The sequence below is a fragment of the Oncorhynchus kisutch genome, linkage group LG25 (genome assembly GCF_002021735.2).
Source record: "Oncorhynchus kisutch isolate 150728-3 linkage group LG25, Okis_V2, whole genome shotgun sequence".
NCBI classification, from domain to species: domain Eukaryota; kingdom Metazoa; phylum Chordata; class Actinopteri; order Salmoniformes; family Salmonidae; genus Oncorhynchus; species Oncorhynchus kisutch.
The window spans coordinates 42,772,559-42,795,777 of record NC_034198.2 but is presented as its reverse complement, the minus strand read 5'-3'; the positions used below and the strand labels follow the sequence as shown (position 1 = coordinate 42,795,777).

Sequence of the window (23,219 nt, the reverse complement as noted above, 5' to 3'; positions counted from 1 at the left end):
CCTCTCTCTCTCTCTCTCAATTAAATTAAATTAAATTCAAAAGGCGTTATTGGCATGGGAAACATATTGTTAACTAAGATTTTTTGTTGGTAAATTGTTAGATATTACTTCTCTCTCTCTGTCTCTCTCTCTCTCTCTCTCTCTCTCTCTCTCCTCTCTCTCTCTGTCTCTCTCTCTCTCTCTCTGTCTCTCTCTCTCTCTCTCTCTCTGTCTCTCTGTCTCTCTCTCTCTCTGTCTCTCTCTCTCTCTGTCTCTCTCTCTGTCTCTCTCTCTCTCTGTCTCTCTCTCTCTCTCTCTCTCTGTCTCTCTCTCTCTCTCTCTCTCTCTCTCTCTCTCCTCTCTCTGTCTCTGTCTCTCTCTGTCTCTGTCTCTCTCTGTCTCTGTCTCTCTCTGTCTCTCTCTGTCTCTCTCTGTCTCTCTCTGTCTCTCTCTTCTCTCTGTCTCCTCTGTCTCTCTCTCTCTCTCTCTCTCTCTGTGTCTCTCTCTCTCTCTCTCTGTGTCTCTCTCTCTCTCTCTCTCTCTCTCTCTCTCTCTCTCTCTCTCTCTCTCTCTCTCTCTCTCTCTCTCTCTCTCTCTCTCTCTCTCTCTCTCTCTCTCTCTCTCTCTCTCTCTCCAGACACGCAAGATGGACGAGAGAAGCATTTCTGTCACTCTGTATCTTCATCAACTTCTGATGCTTTCTCTCTACCACCCTGTTCCCCTACCTCCCTACCACCCTACATACCTACCTTCCTACCACCCTAATACCCTACCACCTTACCTACCTCCCTACCACCTTACCTCCCCTACCTCCCTACCAGCTGACAACCTTACCTCCCTGTTAGAGGAATTCTAAATTCCTATATGTTTTATAGCCAAAATCAAATTCGCACTCTCTCTATTTCATTAATGAGTCGTAAATTCATTAATTATGCATGAAATAGATCGAGACCAGTCTTAAAAGTCAGGGTAACAGCGTTTATTACAAGAGAGTACTGAAGCAAAATACAAAGAACCTTACATTTTAAAGAGACAACATAAAATGACATCATCAGTTTCTCACACCCTCTCCTATCCACACAATAGCGCAGTGTCTTCAGTTCTGGAGATCTTCTTCTACTCCCTCATAAAACAAACATTCCAATCTGTCTAAAAGACATCTTCTCCTCCACTAATGGAACATCAAAGACCATTCTTATCTTTCAGAAAATATATATCATCCCTCTCCCTTAAACTTCCCGCAAGGTACAGACAATTAATTCGTATTACTTACATTTTCAGTAACAGCTTAACCAAGAACCCATACATTTCATACCATAACATAATAGTATTAGAATCAATGGTTTCTAATTTAAATGTATACATTATTAATCATTTCAACTATAATTTCCTCCAACACTCCCTACCACCCTACCTCCCTACCTTCCTACCTATCTACCACCCTACCTACCTACCACCCTACATCCCTACCACCCTACCTACCACCCTACATCCCTACCACCCTACATCCCTACCACCCTACATCCCTACCACCCTACCACACATCCCTACCACCCTACATCCCTACCTCCCTACCACCCTACCTCCCTACCTACCACCCTACCTCCTACCTACCTCCCTACTCCCTACCTACCACCTTACCCCCCTACCTTCCTACCCCCCTACCTTCCTACCTCCCTACCACCCTACATCCCTACCACCCTACATCCCTACCACCCTACCTACCTGCCACCCTAACACCCAACCACCCTACCACCCCACCTACCGCCCTACCTTCCTAACTCCCTACCACCCCACCTACCGCCCTACCTTCCTACCACCCTACCACCCCACCTACCGCCCTACCTTCCTACCGCCCTACCTTCCTACCACCCTACCTATCTACCTACCTCCCTACTACCGTAACTTCCTTCCACCCCTACCTCCCTACCACCCTACCTCCTGCCCTACCTTCCTACCTACCTACCTACCTCCCTACCTCCCTCCCACCCTACCTCCCTACCACCCTACCTACCTCCCTACTACCGTAACTTCCTACCACCCTACCTACCTACCACCCTACCACCCTACCTACCGCCCTACCTTCCTACCACCCTACCTACCTACCTCCCTACCTACCTACCTACCACCCTACCTCCCTACCACCCAACCACCCTACCTACCTACCTACCACCCTACCTCCCTACCACCCAACCACCCTACCTCCCTACCACCCTACCTACCTCCCTACTACCGTAACTCCCTACCACCCACTACTCACCCCTACTACCCTTACCACTCCTACCATCACCCCTACCACCCGTACCACTACTACCATCAACCCTACTACCATGACCCCTACTACCTGTACCACTACTACCATGACCCCTACTAACCGTACCACTACTACCATCACCTCTACTACCCATACCACTACTACCATCACCCCAACTACCCATACCACTACAACCATCACCTCTACTGCCCATACCACTACTACCATCACCCCAACTACCCATACCACTACTACCATCACCTCTACTACCCATACCACTACTACCATCATCCCAACTACCCATACGACTACTACCATCACCCCTACTACCCATACCACTACTACCATCACCCCAACTACCCATAGCACTACTACCATCACCCCACCTCCCTACCACCTTACCTCCCTACCACCCTACCTCCCTACCACCCCACCTCCCTACCACCCTAACACCCAACCACCCTACCTACCACCCTAACACCCAACCACCCTACCACCCCACCTACCGCCCTACCTTCCTAACTCCCTACCATCCCACCTACCACCCTACCTTCCTACCACCCTACCACCCCACCTACCGCCCTACCTTCCTACCACCCTACCTACCTACCTACCGCCCTACCTTCCTACCACCCTACCTATCTACCTACCTCTCTACTACCGTAACTTCCTTCCACCCTACCTCCCTACCACCCTGCCCTACCTTCCTACCTACCCTACCTACCTCCCTACCTCCCTACCACCCTACCTACCTCCCTACTACCGTAACTTCCTACCACCCTACCTACCTACCACCCTACCACCCTACCTACCGCCCTACCTTCCTACCACCCTACCTACCTACCTACCTACCTCCCTACCTCCCTACCGCCCTACCTTCCTACCACCCTACCTACCTCCCTACTACCGTAACTCCCTACCACCCACTACTCACCCCTAATACCCTTACCACTCCTACCATCACCCTTACCACCCGTACCACTACTACCATCAACCCTACTACCATCACCCCTACTACCATCACCCCTACTACCTGTACCACTACTACCATGACCCCTACTACCTGTACCACTACTACCATGACCCCTACTAACCGTACCACTACTACCATCACCTCTACTACCCATACCACTACTACCATCACCCCAACTACCCATACCACTACTACCATCACCTCTACTACCCATACCACTACTACCATCACCCCAACTACCCATACCACTACTACCATCACCTCTACTACCCATACCACTACTACCATCATCCCAACTACCCATACGACTACTACCATCACCCCTACTACCCATACCACTACTACCATCACCCCAACTACCCATAGCACTACTACCATCACCCCAACTACCCGTACCACTACTACCATCACCCGTACCAACCGTACCACTACTACCATCACCCCTACTATCCGTACCTCTACTACCATCACCACTACTACCCGTACCACTGCTACCATCATGCCTACTACCATCACCCCTACTGCCATCACCCCTACCACCCGTACCATTACCACCATCACCCCTACTACCCGTACCACTACTACCATCACCATTACTACCCGTAACACTACTACCATCACCCCAACTATCCGTACCACTACTACCATCACCACAACTACCATCATCCGTACCAACCGTACCACTACTCACCCCTACTACCATCACCCCTACTACTATCACCCCTACTACCCATACCCCTACTACCATCACCCCTACTACCCGTACCACTACTACCATCACCATTACTACCCGTAACACTACTACCATCACCCCAACTACCCGTACCACTACTACCATCACCACAACTACCATCATCCGTACCAACCGTACCACTACTCACCCCTACTACCATCACCCCTACTACTATCACCCCTACTACCCATACCCCTACTACTATCACCCCTACTACCCATACCCCTACTACCATCACCCCTACTACCCATACCCTTACTACCATCACCCCTACTACCCATACCCCTACCTTCATCACCACTACTACCTGTACCACTACTCACCCCTACTACCATCACCACTACTACCATCACCCCTACTACCCATACCCCTACTACCATCACCCCTACTAACCGTACCACTACTCACCCCTACTACCCATACCCCTACTACCATCACCCCTACTACCCGTACCACTACTCACCCCTACTAACCGTACCCCTACTCTCATCACCCCTACTACCCATACCCTACTACCATCACCCCTATTACCCGTACCACTACTCACCCCTACTACCCGTACCCCTACTCTCATCACCCCTACTACCTATACCCTATTACCATCACCCCTACCACCCATACCACTACTACCATCACTATTACTACCCGTAACACTACTACCATCACCCCAACTACCTGTACCACTACTACCATCACCCGTACCAGCCGTACCACTACTCAACCCTACTACCATCACCCCTACTACCCATACCCCTACTACCATCACCCCTACTACCCATACCCCTACTACCATCACCCCTACTACCCATACCCCTACCTTCATCACCCCTACTATCCGTACCACTACTCACCCCTACTACCATCACCCCTACTACCATCACCCCTACTACTGTCACCCCTACTACCCATACCCCTACTACCATCACCCCTACTACCCATACCACTACTCACCCCTACTACCCATACCCCTACTACCATCACCCCTACTATCTGTACCACTACTCACCCCTACTAACCGTACCCCTACTCTCATCACCCCTACTACCCATACCCTACTACCATCACCCCTTATTTACCGTACCACTACTCACCCCTACTACCCATATCCCTACTACCATCACCCCTACTACCCGTACCCTACTACCATCACCCCTACTACCCGAACCACTACTCACCCCTACTACCCATACCCCTACTACCATCACCCTTACTACCATCACCTCTACTAACCGTACCACTACTCACCCCTACTACTCATACCACTACTACCATCACCCTTACTTCCATCACCCCCACTACCCGTACCACTACTCACCCCTACTAACCGTACCACTACTCACCCCTACTACCCATACCACTACTACCATCACCCCTACTACCCGTACCACTTCTCACCCCTACTACCCATACCACTACTACCATCACCCCTACTACCCGTACCACTACTACCTGGAATGATAAACACAACAACAATAATAATAGTAATAACATAAATACTAATAGTAAGTACCTCATGTTTACTATGCAGATGTTATTAGCCAGGGTCCCTCAGGCTGTGGCAGACAAATACAAGAGGAGTCGTTGTTCCTTCACCCATGAGTATTTCTAGTTTTTCCTATGGGTTTAATCATTGAAAATTTGGGATAAATGTAGTACTTTTTTGTGAACAATGAATCTCTTGGTGAGGAATATTATCTCTGTTTCTACCTTACCCTGTAATGCAGTGACCACATACACACTCCTCTTTGGGTAGCCATGTCTTTTTATGTCTGCCGGTTTCTATTGCCAGTTGGTGGTCACTCAGTCTGTACTTGGTAAGCATCTGTCTCTGCATCGTATCTCCGACAGAGTAGAGATAATCAGCCAATTCATATTCTCTGTTTCGGGCCTGATAGCAATTCAGTCGGGTTTGGGATTTTGTTTTGTTTCTCCAATGTTGTAAATATGAGTCCTTTGATTGATTTAACTCTTTATTTTGAAGCAATGCTGGTGTCAGCTTGGTTGGTTAGGTCCAACACCAGCTGACTGAGAGGGCTCATTTCTGGGCTCAGCTCTTGGGTTTGAATTGCTTTAAATTGGAGACTAGAATTTGGACTTGTATTCAGATGAGCCAAAATTGTAATGATCTTTTTCTGTATTTTCATTACCACTGGAAAGAGGCCCAATTCTGCCCTACATTAGTTGGTGTATTTCTTTGGACTTTCCGACAGAATTCTGTATGTATGGCTTCAATTGGATGTTTGTCCCATATTTTGAAGTCCAGTTTTATTGAGTGGCCCCCAAACCTCACTTCTGTAAAGAGCTATTGGTAGGATTACATTGTCAAATATTTTGGTCCAAATTCTATTTGGGGGATGTTGATTTTGAAATATTAAATTTTTTATTGAATGCAACGTTCTGACGGCTTTTTCTTTGAGTGCCATATTAAAGTTTCCAGATTTTTAGTCATTTTTAGTGTGTTCAATTATGGTTCAAGTTGAATTTATATTTGTGTTTCTGACATCTGGGTTTTTTCTGGAAAATCATGATTTTTAGAAGCGGTTTGGAACCACTTAGACTCTTCCTAGGCCTGGCCGTCCGGCCAAACTGAGCAATTGGGGGAGAAGAGCCTTTGGTCAGGGAGGTGACCAAGAACCTGATGGTCACTCTGACAGAGCTCCAGATTTCCCCTGTGGAGAAGGGAGAACCTTCCAGAAAAACAACCATCTCTGCAGCACTCCAACAATCAGGCCTTTATGGTAGAGTGGCCAGACGGAGGCCACTCCTCAGTAAAAGGCACATGCCAGTCCGCTTGGAGTTTGCCAAAAGGCACCTAAAGGACTCGCAGAACATGAGAAACAAGATTCTCTGGTCTGATGAAACCAAGATTGAACTCTTTGGCCTGAATGCCAAGCGTCACGTCTGGAGGAAACCTGGCACAATCCCTACGATGAAGCATGGTGGTGGCAGCATCACTACGATGAAGCAAGGTGGTGGCAGCATCACTACGGTGAAGCAAGGTGGTGGCAGCATCATGCTGTGGGGATAATGTTCAGCGGCAGGGACTGGGAGACTAGTCAGGATCGAGGGACAGATTAATGGAGAAAAGTACAGAGAGATCCTTGATTAAAACCTGCTCCAGAGCACTCAGGGCCTCAGACTGAGGTGATGGTTCACCTTCCAACAGGACAACGACCCTAAGCACACAGACAGGACATCACAGGAGTGGCTTAGGGAAAAGTCTCTGAATGTCTTTGAGTGGCACAGCCAGAGCTCGGATTTGAACCCGATCTAATATCTCTGAAGAGACCTGAAAATAGCTGTGCAGCAACGCTCTCCATCCAACCTTACAGAGCTTGAGAGGATCTGCAGAGAAGAATGGGAGAAACTCCCCCAATACACGTGTGCCAAACTTGTAGCATCTTACCCAAGAAGACTCAATGCCGTAATCGCTGCCAAAGGTGCTTCAACAAAGTACTGAGTAAAGGGTCTGAATACTTATGTACATGTGATTTTTCTTCTTTTAAAAAAAATATAACTGAAAACCTGTTTTTGCTTTGTCATTATGGGGTATTGTGTGTAGATTGAAGAGGGGAAAAAACGAATTTGATCAATTTTAGAATAAGGCTGTAATGTAACAAAATGTGGAAAAAGTCAAGGGGGTCTGAATGCTTTCTGAAGGCTCTGTACCTCTCTCTCTGCTCCTCTGTTGTTGTGCTGCTCAGATGGTCTCTGAGGTCATCATTTGTCTGACTCAGTTTGTCCAAACTGCTTTCCAATTTAGCAATAGATGCTCTGCTTTCCTCCCTGAACTGTTTCATCTCTTCTTTTAGTTTCTGGACAGCATCCTGGACAGCGTCCTCCTGTTGAAGCTTGTTCTCTCTGAGTTATATGACTAGTTAGAGTGCAGTTCAACTGCAGTCATTCTCATCAACAGACTCAATAGCCTTGGCTTCTCAAATGATTGCCTGGTTCACTGCTACTACTGGTTCACTACTACTTCTCAGATAGGAATCAGTGTGTCAAATCTGAGAGCCTGTTGTCCGGACCTCTGGCAGTCTCTATGGGGGTGCCACAGGGTTCAAATCTCGGGCCGACTCTCTTCTCTGTATATATCAATGATGTCGCTCTTGCTGCTGCTGATTCTCTGATCCACCTCTAAGCAGACGACACCATTCTGTATACTTCTGGCCCTTCTTTGGACACTGTGCTAACAAACCTCCAAACGAGCTTCAATGCTATACAACACTACTTCCGTGGCCTCCAACTGCTCTTAAATGCTAGTAAAACTAAGTGCATGCTCTTCAACCGATCGCTGAATGCACCCTCCTGCCCGTCTAGCATCACTACTCTGGACGGTTCTGACTTAGAATATGTGGACAACTACAAATACCTAGGTGTCTGGTTAGACTGTAAACTCTCCTTCCAGACTCACATTAAGCATCTCCAATCCAAATCTAGAATCGGCTTCCTATTTTGCAACAATGCTCCAAAATATTCTCCAACACTTTACTCAGCAAACTGGATGTAGTTTATCACAGTGCCTTCCGTTTCATCACCAAAGCCCCATATACCACCCACCACTGGGACCTGTATGCTCTCCTTGGCTGGCCCTCACTACATATTCATTGCCAAACCCACTGGCTCCAGGTCATCTACAAGACTTTGCTAGGTAAAGCCTCGCCTTATCTCAGCTCACTGGTCACCATAGCAGCACCCACCCGTAGCATGTGCTCCAGCAGGTATATTTCACTGGTCATCCCCAAAGCCAACTCCTCCTTCGGCTGCCTTTCCTTCCAGTTCTCTGCTGCCATTGATTGGAACGAACTACAAAAATCACTGAAGCTGGAGACTTATATCTCCCTCTCTAACTTTAAGCATCAGCTGTCAGAGGAGCTTACCATTCACTGTACCTGTAAACAGCCAATCTGTAAATACACACATGACTACCTCATCCCCACATTGTTACTTATCTTCTTTCTCTTTTGGACCCCAATATCTCTACTTGCACATCATCATCTGCACATCTATCACTCCAGTGTTAGTGTTAAATTGTAATTATTTCACCTCCATGGCCTATTTATTGCCTTACCTCCCTACTCTTCTAAATTTGCACACACTGTACATAGATTTTTTTCTATTGTGTTATTGACTGTATATTTGTTTACTCCATGTGTAACTCTGTGTTGTTGTGTTATTGTGTTATTGACTGTACGTTTGTTTACTCCATGTGTTGTTTACTCTGTTGTTGTTGTTTGTGTCCCACTGCTATGCTTTATCTTGGCCAGGTCACAGTTGTAAATAAGAACTTGTTCTCAACTGGCCACCTGGTTAAAAAATACCACAAAATACCACAGTCGACTGCAGTTACTATATTTTTTTGTATGGGTCTCTTTTTTTGAGAAAGGGAAATGGTTGCAAAACCTTTTCCAAATGTGCTTTTGTTTGGTATTACATATTAAATGTGTTATATATAAATTGTTTTGCAACTGGTAAGATCTGCAAACAGGCATTAATGGTTCTGTCCCATCATCAAACCTTTTAAAACTCTTCTTATCTTTCTCTGTCTGGATGTGTGGTGGGTAAACAATGTTCATAGCAACATTGGTGATGTTCGCTACAATGTCGTAATTGAAGCCTACCTTTTCCAAAACAGTGTTGTTTCTTTGTATTATTGTCTCTAGTGTCTTTAGCTGTTTTACTTTGTCTTGTTTTCTGTCTTTCTTTTGTCTATTGTGCTGTTAACTAGCTCATTATTTTGTTGTTGTTGTTAGCTAGCTAGCTTCTTTTAGGAGAGTCCCTAGCAACTGCTTAGCAACTGGTAAACGATCGAGCTAAGCTAACGACACAGTGTTTCCTGGGCTAATGATTACGGGTGGCACTTCCGGCGGAAGTAGCTGAAGTACTGATTTACCGGTGGTATTTTTGGCTTAAGAAGCTAGCCAACTGGGATAAGCAATAATAAGATATTCACTCGCTAGATGTTGAAGCGTTACGGAGTTCGGAGTTGTACATACAACCAGACAAAACTTCATGATTGGCTTAAATTGGAGTGCTTCGACTATAAAACTAAAACAGAATGTTCCTGTTAGAGATGGTACTTCACCTCCCAAATGACGACGAAGCGAAAAGAAATTGGAAACTTAAACTTAAAAAACCAAAAAGTTGTATGTTTGCTCGTTTCACATTGTTGATAAGAGCCAACGCAGGATAACCCATACCCAGCGCTCTTTCTGGGTGATGAGAGGCCACCAGAGAAGAGACGTCGCCTTAGCAGGACAGGCCTGTCGACTAGTTTTTATATCGCATGTTTGTCTTCAGTTTTTGTTACTAGAATCTGACTACGATAGCTTCTAGTCAGGGTCTGAAGTTAATCTCTTTCATTTCTACCGGACACTTTTTTTTGAAAAATCTGCCATTTATGAAATCTATGTTGAACGTTTTATAATTGTAAACACTGAATCAGTGGTAGGCTACCTGCCACTAGAAATAAGATACATAATGTGTAAACATAATCCATGATTATTCTTCATTTATAATATTAATAGAAGAATACCCTATCTGTCATGGTGGCAGGTGACCTGAAATGTTTACCTGCCACAGCCACCATTTACCCTGTATTTGTCAGGGGTTCATTTCAATCCCTGTTCGAGCTAATAGATACAGAATATTCATTTAGAAAATATTTAACCTGTTAAAGATAGGGCCGACTACTGCCCCCTTTGGAGGAATTGCGTGCCCATAGTAAACAGAAAAAAAATCCGTTCCAGCTGAACGTGGGAGGGGTCGTTCCCAAAAGGGAACCCTAACCCGTCAACAGGTTTTAACCTAGTCTATGTATCCCACTAGGTTTAGAGTGCTTATTTGCAGTAGAGAATAGTCTGATAAACGCTAAAAGTAAGGCACTGGGAGTTTAAAATGTTTTTTAAGGTATCCTTAATTTGTGTATTAGCTTTTCCAGATCCTTACCAAATAATCTCATGAATCAATCATCTATATTCATATTCAATTAATCATCTATATTCATATTCAACTAATCATCTGTATTCATATTCAACTAATCATCTATATTCATATTCCGCTAATCATCTGCATCTGTATTCATATTCAACTAATCGTCTATATTCATATTAATCTATATTCATATTAATCTGTATTCATATTCAGCTAATCATCTATATTCGTATGCATCTATATTCATATTCAGCTAATCATCTATATTCATATTCAGCTAATCATCTATATTCATATTCATCTATATTCATATTCAGCTAATCATCTATATTCATATTCAGCTAATCATCTATATTCATATTCAGCTAATCATCTATATTCATATTCATCTATATTCATATTCAGCTAATCATCTATATTCATATTCGGCTAATCATCTATATTCATATTCAGCTAATCATCTATATTCATATTCAGCTAATCATCTATATTCATATTCATCTATATTCATATTCAGCTAATCATCTATATTCATATTCAGCTAATCATCTATATTCATATTCATCTATATTCATATTCAGCTAATCATCTATATTCATATTCAGCTAATCATCTGTATTCATATTCATCTATATTCATATTCAGCTAATCATCTATATTCATATTCAGCTAATCATCTGTATTCATATTCATCTATATTCATATTCAGCTAATCATCTATATTCATATTCATCTATATTCATATTCAGCTAATCATCTATATTCATATTCAGCTAATCATCTATATTCATATTCAACTAATCGTCTATATTCATATTCAACTAATCATCTATATTCATATTCAACTAATCATCTGTATTCATATTCAACTAATCATCTATATTCATATTCATCTATATTCATATTCAGCTAATCATCTATATTCATATTCATCTATATTCATATTCAGCTAATCATCTATATTCATATTCAGCTAATCATCTATATTCATATTCAACTAATCATCTATATTCATATTCAACTAATCATCTGTATTCATATTCATCTATATTCATATTCAACTAATCGTCTATATTCATATTCAACTAATCATCTATATTCATATTCAACTAATCATCTATATTCATATTCAGCTAATCATCTATATTCATATTCGGCTAATCATCTATATTCATATTCAGCTAATCATCTATATTCATATTCAGCTAATCATCTATATTCATATTCATCTATATTCATATTCAGCTAATCATCTATATTCATATTCAGCTAATCATCTATATTCATATTCATCTATATTCATATTCAGCTAATCATCTATATTCATATTCAGCTAATCATCTGTATTCATATTCATCTATATTCATATTCAGCTAATCATCTATATTCATATTCAGCTAATCATCTGTATTCATATTCATCTATATTCATATTCAGCTAATCATCTATATTCATATTCATCTATATTCATATTCAGCTAATCATCTATATTCATATTCAGCTAATCATCTATATTCATATTCAACTAATCGTCTATATTCATATTCAACTAATCATCTATATTCATATTCAACTAATCATCTGTATTCATATTCATCTATATTCATATTCAACTAATCATCTATATTCATATTCAGCTAATCATCTATATTCATATTCATCTATATTCATATTCAGCTAATCATCTATATTCATATTCAGCTAATCATCTATATTCATATTCAACTAATCATCTATATTCATATTCAACTAATCATCTATATTCATATTCAACTAATCATCTGTATTCATATTCATCTATATTCATATTCAACTAATCATCTATATTCATATTTAACTAATCATCACCTGCAGATGAGCCTGGTGTGGTGGAGGTTTCTGAGGAGCCAGGTCCTATTTCAAAGACCTTCCATGATACCGAATCACAGTGGTCAGACCCAGCAACGGAGGACCACACCTGCTCCAAAGAACCTATCATCACATGTGGCATGACGACCTCACCAGCCCCTGAGGGGTCACTGTCTGTTGCAGACGTTACATTGAACGATGACGCAGACTGTCTGCTGTACACAGGGATTCCACTATTAGAATTCAACACTCTTGTCGTGTCTTGCTCACAAGGTTTTGCCCCCCCCTCCCCACATCATCAACGTCGGGCTGTAGACCAAAGTCTGTTGACACTAAATGATACTTAGACCAAACGTTGTTATAGCTGATTTAGCAAGATGCTTCAAAAGGTCACCCGGGTCATGTAGGTAAAACATAGAAATTCTGGATAGATGTGGTTGCTGAGCACACCAAGGATCCCATCTTGGCTGGCTCCCTACCAAGGATAACATCTCGGCTGGCTCCCTACCAAGGATCCCATCTTGGCTGGCTCCCTACCAAGGATCCCATCTTGGCTGGCTCCCTACCAAGGATCTCGTTCCACGGCTGCCTCGTGAGATAAAGGCCACAGGTTTTTCCAGGGAAGAAAAATGTCAAATACAACTTTCTGACTACACAGAAAGTGTTTTGCAACAAAAAAATAAAATCTGGACGAAATAACTGAATCTTACAGTCACTACTAGTAATACTGTAAAATATCTAGTTGCAGCTGCTCCATCAGGAATGGTTGTGTTCAGTTCAGAGGCTTACGGTGGGGAATGTAGCGATAGGTTGCATCTGCTCCATCAGGAATGGTTGTGTTCAGTTCAGAGGCTTACGGTGGGGAATGTAGCGATAGGTTGCATCTGCTCCATCAGGAATGGTTGTGTTCAGTTCAGAGGCTTACGGTGGGGAATGTAGCGATAGGTTGCATCTGCTCCATCAGGAATGGTTGTGTTCAGTTCAGAGGCTTACGGTGGGGAATGTAGCGATAGGTTGTATCTGCTCCATCAGGAATGGTTGTGTTCAGTTCAGAGGCTTACGGTGGGGAATGTAGCGATAGGTTGCATCTGCTCCATCAGGAATGGTTGTGTTCAGTTCAGAGGCTTACGGTGGGGAATGTAGCGATAGGTTGCATCTGCTCCATCAGGAATGGTTGTGTTCAGTTCAGAGGCTTACGGTGGGGAATGTAGCGATAGGTTGCATCTGCTCCATCAGGAATGGTTGTGTTCAGTTCAGAGGCTTACGGTGGGGAATGTAGCGATAGGTTGCATCTGCTCCATCAGGAATGGTTGTGTTCAGTTCAGAGGCTTACGGTGAGGAATGTAGCGATAGGTTGCATCTGCTCCATCAGGAATGGTTGTGTTCAGTTCAGAGGCTTACGGTGGGGAATGTAGCGATAGGTTGCATCTGCTCCATCAGGAATGGTTGTGTTCAGTTCAGAGGCTTACGGTGGGGAATGTAGCGATAGGTTGCATCTGCTCCATCAGGAATGGTTGTGTTCAGTTCAGAGGCTTACGGTGGGGAATGTAGCGATAGGTTGTATCTGCTCCATCAGGAATGGTTGTGTTCAGTTCAGAGGCTTACGGTGGGGAATGTAGCGATAGGTTGCATCTGCTCCATCAGGAATGGTTGTGTTCAGTTCAGAGGCTTACGGTGGGGAATGTAGCGATAGGTTGCATCTGCTCCATCAGGAATGGTTGTGTTCAGTTCAGAGGCTTACGGTGGGGAATGTAGCGATAGGTTGCATCTGCTCCATCAGGAATGGTTGTGTTCAGTTCAGAGGCTTACGGTGGGGAATGTAGCGATAGGTTGCATCTGCTCCATCAGGAATGGTTGTGTTCAGTTCAGAGGCTTACGGTGAGGAATGTAGCGATAGGTTGCATCTGCTCCATCAGGAATGGTTGTGTTCAGTTCAGAGGCTTACGGTGGGGAATGTAGCGATAGGTTGCATCTGCTCCATCAGGAATGGTTGTGTTCAGTTCAGAGGCTTACGGTGGGGAATGTAGCGATAGGTTGCATCTGCTCCATCAGGAATGGTTGTGTTCAGTTCAGAGGCTTACGGTGGGGAATGTAGCGATAGGTTGCATCTGCTCCATCAGGAATGGTTGTGTTCAGTTCAGAGGCTTACGGTGAGGAATGTAGCGATAGGTTGCATCTGCTCCATCAGGAATGGTTGTGTTCAGTTCAGAGGCTTACGGTGGGGAATGTAGCGATAGGTTGCATCTGCTCCATCAGGAATGGTTGTGTTCAGTTCAGAGGCTTACGGTGAGGAATGTAGCGATAGGTTCATAACACAGAACTCAAGGTTTCTCCACCGTTTGCGTGCTGTAGATGGGGTGACCATGGCTTCACAATTAGGGACTTGCTAGAGGAATGGAGTGCACCCTTCGTCTTCGTTGACCAATGAGAAGGTCCCTGGGGACACATTGCTAATGTCCGTATCCATGTGGAACGTGGCGTTTTTAAGGTGTACAGGATTCGCTCACAAACGGTGCTCTCTTAGTTTTGAGTCCCTAATATTGACAACATATTTAAAATGTGTGCAGCTCTTGTAAATCTGAGAGGATTATATCTAACAAATAGACACAATGTCTAACATCATCCACATGTCTAACAACATGCACTGATCGTTTATGTATTCCAAAAATGTACATCACTTTATTCCTATTAATGAACTGCGGAACATTGTCAGCATTTGTAGCATTCTTTTTATTCCAACTGTTAGCTGTAATTGTTTCAAGTCATGGTTTCAAGTCATTGTTTCAAGTCATTGTTTCAAGTCATTGTTTCAAGTCATTGTTTCAAGTCATTGTTTCAAGTCATTGTTTCAAGTCATTGTTTCAAGTCATTGTTTCAAGTCATTGTTTCAAGTCATTGTTTCAAGTCATTGTTTCAAGTCATTTTTTCTAGTCATTGTGTTTCAAGTCACTGTTTCAAGTCACTGTTTCAAGTCACTGTTTCAAGTCACTGTTTCAAGTCACTGTTTCAAGTCACTGTTTCAAGTCACTGTTTCAAGTCACTGTTTCAAGTCACTGTTTCAAGTCACATCATGGTCACTTGGTGTTCAGACGACCAGCGTGCAGCTCTGTAGTCTCTCTCTCTCTCTCTCTCTCTCTCTCTCTCTCTCTCTCTCTCTCTCTCTCTCTCTCTCTCTCTCTCTCTCTCTCTCTCTCTCTCTCTCTCTCTCTCTCTCTCTCTTATTGTAGACACTGCAGTCTTCCTCCCTCTCTGTGTGATGGTACGAGTTTTATAATGACCTGTGTGTCTGTCTTCTGTGGAATGTCATTTGGAGTTGACTGGTATGTATGTACGAGAGACACACACACAGGTCATTATAAAACTCGTACCATCACACAGAGAGGGAGGAAGACTGCAGTGTCTACATGTGTACCTACGTACATGTCTACCTGTGTACATGTCTGCCTGCGTACATGTCTACCTGCGTACATGTCTACCTGCGTACATGTCTACCTGCGTACATGTCTACCTGCGTACATGTCTACCTGTCTACCTGTCTACATGTCTACCTGTCTACATGTCTACCTGCGTACATGTCTACCTCACACTATCGTATCCCATGTCATACGTGTGTTTCCGTGTTCTAGAATCCCCGTGATCAGCCAGCGTTCTCTGTTCTGTCTGTCATTGGTAATGGAAGAGTACTGTCTAGCTGCACTACATAACAGACCAGAAGACAAGCTGCCTCCCAAATGGCCTCTACGGTTTCTGCTCAAATGAAGTGCATTATAGGGAATTTGGAATACAACTCTGTTATTTTCTTTAAACAATGTGACTCCTCCATTTCACACAAATTGCTGGCTGCTGAAGCCTGATGGATGTTTGTGTGTGACGTATGTGTGTGTGTGGGGTCGGCCTCTGAAACACAGGTTTAAAACCACTTTTTTCACTGTTATTCAACAGTGTAGAGGACAGCGTTTCAACCCTTCTCTGTTATTCAACAGTGTAGAGGACAGCGTTTCAACCCTTCTCTGTTATTCAACAGTGTAGAGGACAGCGTTTCAACCCTTCTCTGTTATTCAACAGTGTAGAGGACAGCGTTTCAACCCCCGTCCGTCCGTCAACACACCTCCACTCCAGCTCTAAGAGGTGTCTTTTTTCTTCTATCTGTGTTTGAGAAAAACGATCAATGCCAGACAAAGGCAAGGGGAGAAAGGAGAAACACAATTGCTTATTGACAGAGAACTCAACGTCTGGACCAATAGAAGTCTGAAAGATGACAGCTTAGGGCTTAGTGACTGGTGAGGTAAGAGAGATACAGAGAGAGACTGAGAGAGACTGAGAGATACAGAGAGAGACAGGGAGATATAGAGAGATACAGAGAGAAATCTGCAAAAAATATCCTCTGTGTACAAAGTTAAACACCAAATTAATGCATGCAGAACAGAATTAGGCTGATACACGCTAATTATCAAAATCCAGAAAAGAGCTGTAAAATTCTACAACCACCTAAAAGGAAGCGATTCCCAAACCTTCTATAACTAAGCAAGCTGGTCCTGAGGCTCTGTTCACAAACACAAAACAGACCCCACAGAGCCCCAACACAATTATAACCCAACCAAAATATGAGAAAACAGAAAGATAATTACTTGACACAAGAACTTACTGAAAAACATAACAAACTAGAGTACTGTGACTGACCCAAAATTAAGGAAAGCAGTGAGCATAGCCTTGCTATTGAGAAAGGCCGCCGTAGGCAGACCTGGCTCTCAAGAGAAGACAGGCTATGTGCTCACTGCCCACAAAATGAGGTGGACTGAGCTGCACTTCCTAACCTCCTGTCCAATGTATGACCATATTGGAGACACATATTTCCCTCAGATTACACAGACCCACAAAAAAAATTGAAAACAAACCCATTTTGATAAACTCCCATATCTACTGGGTGAAATACCACAGTGTGCCATCACAGCAGCAAGATTTGTGACCTGTTGCCACAAGAAAAGGGCAACCAGTGAAGAACAAACACCATTGTAAATACAATCTATATTTATGCTTATTTATTTTCCCTTTTCTACTTTAACTATTTTCACATAATATGACATTTGAAATGTGTTTTTTTTTTAAACAGTTTTTTTTTCAGTTTAATTAATTAAATTAATTAAATAATTATCTATTTCACTTTGGTAAAGTATTAAGACCCCTTGGCGTTTTCCACATTCTGTAACCGTATTATAATGTGTATTAAATGGTTTTTTCCCCGCATTAATCTATATCATAATGACATAACAAAAACAGGTTTTTTAGAAATGTTTGCTAATTTATTTTAAAAAAGACTCATCCCGAAGCCACTCCTGCGTTGTCTTGGCTGTGTGCTTAGTGTCGTTGTCCTGTTGGAAGGTGAACCGTCGCCCCAGTCTGAGGTCTGGAGCCGATTTTCATCAAGGATCTCTCTGTTCTTTGCTCTTTTCATCTTTGCCTCGATCCCCACAGCATGATGCTGCCACCACCATGCTTCACGGTAGGGATGCTGCCACCACCATGCTTCACGGTAGGGATGCTGCCACCACCATGCTTCACGGTAGGGATGGTGCCAGGTTGTCTCATGGTCTGAGAGTCTTAGGTGCCTTTTGGCAAACTCCAAGTGGGCTGTCATGTGCCTTTTGGCAAACTCCAAGTGGGCTGTCATGTGCCTTTTCCTGAAGAGTGGCTTCCGTCTTTCCACTCTACCATAAATGCCTGATTTTGGAGTGCTGCAGAGATGTTTGTCTTTCTGGAACGTTCTCCTATCTCCACATAGGAACTCTAGAGCTCTGTCAGAGTGACCATCGAGTTCTTGGTCACTTCCCTGACCAAGGCCCTTCTCCCCCGACTGCTCAGTTTGGCCGGGCGGCCAGCTCTAGGAAGAGTCTTGGTGGTTCCAAACTTCTTCCATTTAAGAATGATGGAGGCCACTGTGTTCTTGGGGACCTTCAATGTTGCAGAAATGTTTTGGTACCCTTCCCCAGATCTGTGTCTCGACACAATGCTGTCTCGGAGCTCTATGGACAATTCCTTCGACCTCATGGCTTGGTTTCTGCTCTGACATGCACTGTCAACTGTGGGACCTTATCTAGACAGGTGTTTGCCTTTCCAAATCATGTCCAATGAATTGAATTTATCACAGGTGGACTCCAATCAAGTTGTAGAAACATCTCAAGGATGATCCATGGAAACAGGATGCACAATTTAGAGTCTCATAGCAAAGGGTCTGAATACTTATGTAAATAAGGTATTTCTGTTTTAAATAAATAAGGTATTTTTAATACGGTTGAAAAAATGTCTAAACTGTTTTGTCATTGTTATTATTGTCTGTAGATTGATGAATGTTTTTATTTAATCCATGGTAGAATAAGGCTGTAATGTAACAAAATGTGGAAAAGGGGAAGGGGGTCTGAATACTTTCCTAAGGCATTGTATGCTTCCTATGGCAATAAAGCACCTTCAATTGAATTGAATTCAGAGAAATCAAAACTTCTGTCTCTGTAAGTCTGTCAAGGCCACGAGAAGGTAGAGGTTGAAGTAAAGTACTCTCTCTGATAAGATTATTCTGCTACTGGCTCTCCTCTGCTCAACTCTCCTCTTGGCTGACTGGGAGGCTGACTGGGAGGCTGGCTGGCTGGCAGCGCTGGGTGGGAGGCTGACTGGGAGGCTGGCTGGCTGGGAGGCTGGCTGGCAGCGCTGGGTGGGAGGCTGGCTCGGTGGGTGGGAGGCTGACTGGGAGGCTGGCTGGGTGGCTGGCAGCGCTGGGTGGGAGGCTGCCTGGCTGGGAGGCTGGCACTGGGAGGCTGGCAGGCTGGCACTGGGAGATTGACACTTGGAGGTTGGCTGGGAAGCTGGCAGGCTGGGAGGCTGGCACTGGGAGGTTGGCTGGGAGGCTGGCACTGGGAGGCTGGCACTGGGAAGTTGGCAGGCTGGGAGGCTGGAAGACTGGGAGGCTGGCACTGGGAGGCTGGCAGGCTGGGTGTTACTACTAGTTTATGTTAAGTGACACTTCTCCCAGTGAGAGACTGAAACTCACTCTCACCCTCTCTCTCTCTATCACACCAGGGTTTCTACTAGTAGTTTATGTTAAGTGACACTTCTCCCAGTGAGAGACTGAAACTCACTCTCACCCTCTCTCTCTCTATCACACCAGGGTTTCTACTAGTAGTTTATGTTAAGTGACACTTCTCCCAGTGAGAGACTGAAACTCACTCTCACCCTCTCTCTCTCTCTATCACACCAGGGTTTCTACTAGTAGTTTATGTTAAGTGACACTTCTCCCAGTGAGAGACTGAAACTCACTCTCACCCTCTCTCTCTCTATCACACCAGGGTTTCTACTAGTAGTTTATGTTAAGTGACACTTCTCCCAGTGAGAGACTGAAACTCACTCTCACCCTCTCTCTCTCTATCACACCAGGGTTTCTACTAGTAGTTTATGTTAAGTGACACTTCTCCCAGTGAGAGACTGAAACTCACTCTCACCCTCTCTCTCTCTATCACACCAGGGTTTCTACTAGTAGTTTATGTTAAGTGACACTTCTCCCAGTGAGAGACTGAAACTCACTCTCACCCTCTCTCTCTCTATCACACCAGGGTTTCTACTAGTAGTTTATGTTAAGTGACACTTCTCCCAGTGAGAGACTGAAACTCACTCTCACCCTCTCTCTCTCTATCACACCAGGGTTTCTACTAGTAGTTTATGTTAAGTGACACTTCTCCCAGTGAGAGACTGAAACTCACTCTCACCCTCTCTCTCTCTATCACACCAGGGTTTCTACTAGTAGTTTATGTTAAGTGACACTTCTCCCAGTGAGAGACTGAAACTCACTCTCACCCTCTCTCTCTCTATCACACCATTGTTTCCTGTTGTCGTGCTTTTGGCTGATAAAAATATATAAAAGTCCATAAAACTGTTGCCGGCCAATAAATCCATTGCAAAATAATGTTTTTTATTCATTGATGGAAATACCAGTGGATATAAATACACTGAAAGCAACATGTAAAATGTTGGTCCAAAAGATCACAGAAAATGTTCCATATGGACAAAAAGCGGATTTCTCTCAAATTGTGTTCACAAATTTGTTTAGATCCCTGTTAGTGAGCATTTCTCCTTTGACAAGATAATCCATCCCCCTGACATGTGTGGCACATCAAGAAGCTGATTAAACAGTATGCTCATTACACAGGTGAACCTTGTGCTGGGGACAATAAAAGACCACTCTAAAATGTGCAGTTTTGTCACATAACACAATGCCACAGATGTCTCAAGTTTTGAGGAAGCGTGCAATTGGCATATTGACTGCAAGAATGTCCACCAGAACTGTTGCCAGAGAATTGAATGCTGATGGGCTATCTCCAATGACATTTTAGAGAATTTGGCAGCACATCCAACCGGCCTCACAACCACAAACCCCATGTAACCATGCCTGTCCAGGACCTCCACATTATATATTTTTTTTAATGTATCTAGGCAAGTCAGTTAAGAACAAATTCTTATTTACAATGACTGCCTACCCCGACCAAACCCTAACCCGGACAACGCTGGGTCAATTGTGCGCTGTCCTATGGGAATCCCAATCACAACCGGTTGTGATACAGCCTGGAATTGAACCAGGGTCTGTATTAATGCCTCTAGCACTGAGATGCAGTGCCTTAGACCGCTGCACCACTCGGGAGCCCACATCTGGCTTCTCCACCTGCGGGATCGTCTGAGACCAGCCACCTGGACAGCTGATGAAACTGTGGGTTTGCACAAACAAATTATTTCTGCACCAACTGTCAGAAACCATCTCAGGGAAGCTCATCTGCTCGTCATCCTCACCAGGGTCTTCACCCTGACTGCAGTTTGGCGTCGTGACCGACTTCAGTGGCCAATGGCACATTGGAGAAGTTCTTCACGGAGCGAATCGCGCTTTCAACTCTACGGGCAGATGGCAGACAGCGTGTAGAGGGCCCCATGGTGGAGGTGGGGTTATGGTATGGTGTTTACTGATGTCAACGTTGTGAACAGAGTGCCCCATGGTGGGGTTATGGTATGGTGTTTACTGATGTCAACGTTGTGAACAGAGTGCCCCATGGTGGAGGTGGGGTTATGGTATGGTGTTTGCTGATGTCAACGTTGTGAACAGAGGGCCCCATGGTGGAGGTGGGGTTATGGTATGGTGTTTACTGATGTCAACGTTGTGAACAGAGGGCCCCATGGTGGGGTTATGGTATGGTGTTTACTGATGTCAACGTTGGGAACAGAGGGCCCCATGGTGGGGTTATGGGATGGTGTTTACTGATGTCAACGTTGTGAACAGAGTGCCCCATGGTGGGGTTATGGTATGGTGTTTACTGATGTCAACGTTGTGAACAGAGGGCCCCATGGTGGCGGTGGGGTTATGGTATGGTGTTTGCTGATGTCAACGTTGTGAACAGAGGGCCCCATGGTGGAGGTGGGGTTATGGTATGGTGTTTACTGATGTCAACGTTGTGAACAGAGTGCCCCATGGTGGGGTTATGGTATGGTGTTTACTGATGTCAACGTTGTGAACTGAGTTACCCATGGTGGCGGTGGGGGTATGGTGTGGGAAGGCATAAGCTACAGACAACAAACACAATTGCATTTTATCGATGGCAATTTGAATGCAGAGATACCGTGATGAGATCCTGAGGCCCATTGTTGTGCCATTCATCCTCCGCCGTCACCTCATGTTTCAGCATGATAATGCACAGCCCCATGTTGCAAGGATCTGGACACAATTCCTGGAAGCTGAAAATGTCCCAGTTCTTCCATGACCTGCACACTCACCAGACATGTCACTAATTGAGCATGTTTGGGATGCTCTGGATCGACGTGTACGACAGCATGTTCCAGTTCCTGCCAATATCCAGAAACTTCACACAGCCATTGAAGAGGAGTAGAACAACATTCCACAGACCACAATCAACAGCCTGATTAACTCTATGTGAAGGAGAGGTGTCGCGCTGCATGAGGCAAATGGTGGAACCAGATACTGACTTGTTTCTGATCCACACCAGATACTGACTGGTTTCCTGATCCACACCAGATACTGACTGGTTTCCTGATCCACGTCCCTACCCTTTTATTTAAGGTATCAGTGAAACAACAGATGCATATCTGTATTCCCAGTCATGTGAAATCCGCAGAATATTTCAATTGACTGATTTCCTTTATGAATTATAACTCAGTAAAATGGTTCAAATTGTTGCCTGTTGCGTTTTATGTTCCAAGTTCATTTGACCCATCATGCTTATCGGTCTCTAGGTTAATTTGCATAATTTTGTGGAATTAATGTGTTAGTCATCAAGTATCATATTCATGGACAGCATACAGAGCGGATTTTATATGATTTTATCTCCTCAACTGGACTCATGATTTTAAGATAGATTATTTATTTAAGCACTCATGACTCCTTTCTATGCGCACCATAATTACGATCTGTTTCTCTGAATTGCCTTGTGAAAGCTTAACACCGTAATGTCGTCTTT

At 44.0% G+C, this 23,219-nt stretch overlaps 1 protein-coding gene across 1 annotated transcript in view; it reads left to right on the top strand.

The window, feature by feature from the left end:
• Positions 1–3,705: 3,705 nt before the first annotated feature.
• The window catches only part of LOC109885048 (netrin receptor UNC5B-like), a 124,314-nt gene continuing 104,800 nt past the window's right edge, over positions 3,706–23,219 (top strand). The window contains exon 1 of the mRNA XM_031804852.1: positions 3,706–3,778. Coding sequence (XP_031660712.1) covers positions 3,706–3,778 — 73 coding nt within the window. The remainder of the gene's footprint in view (positions 3,779–23,219) is intronic.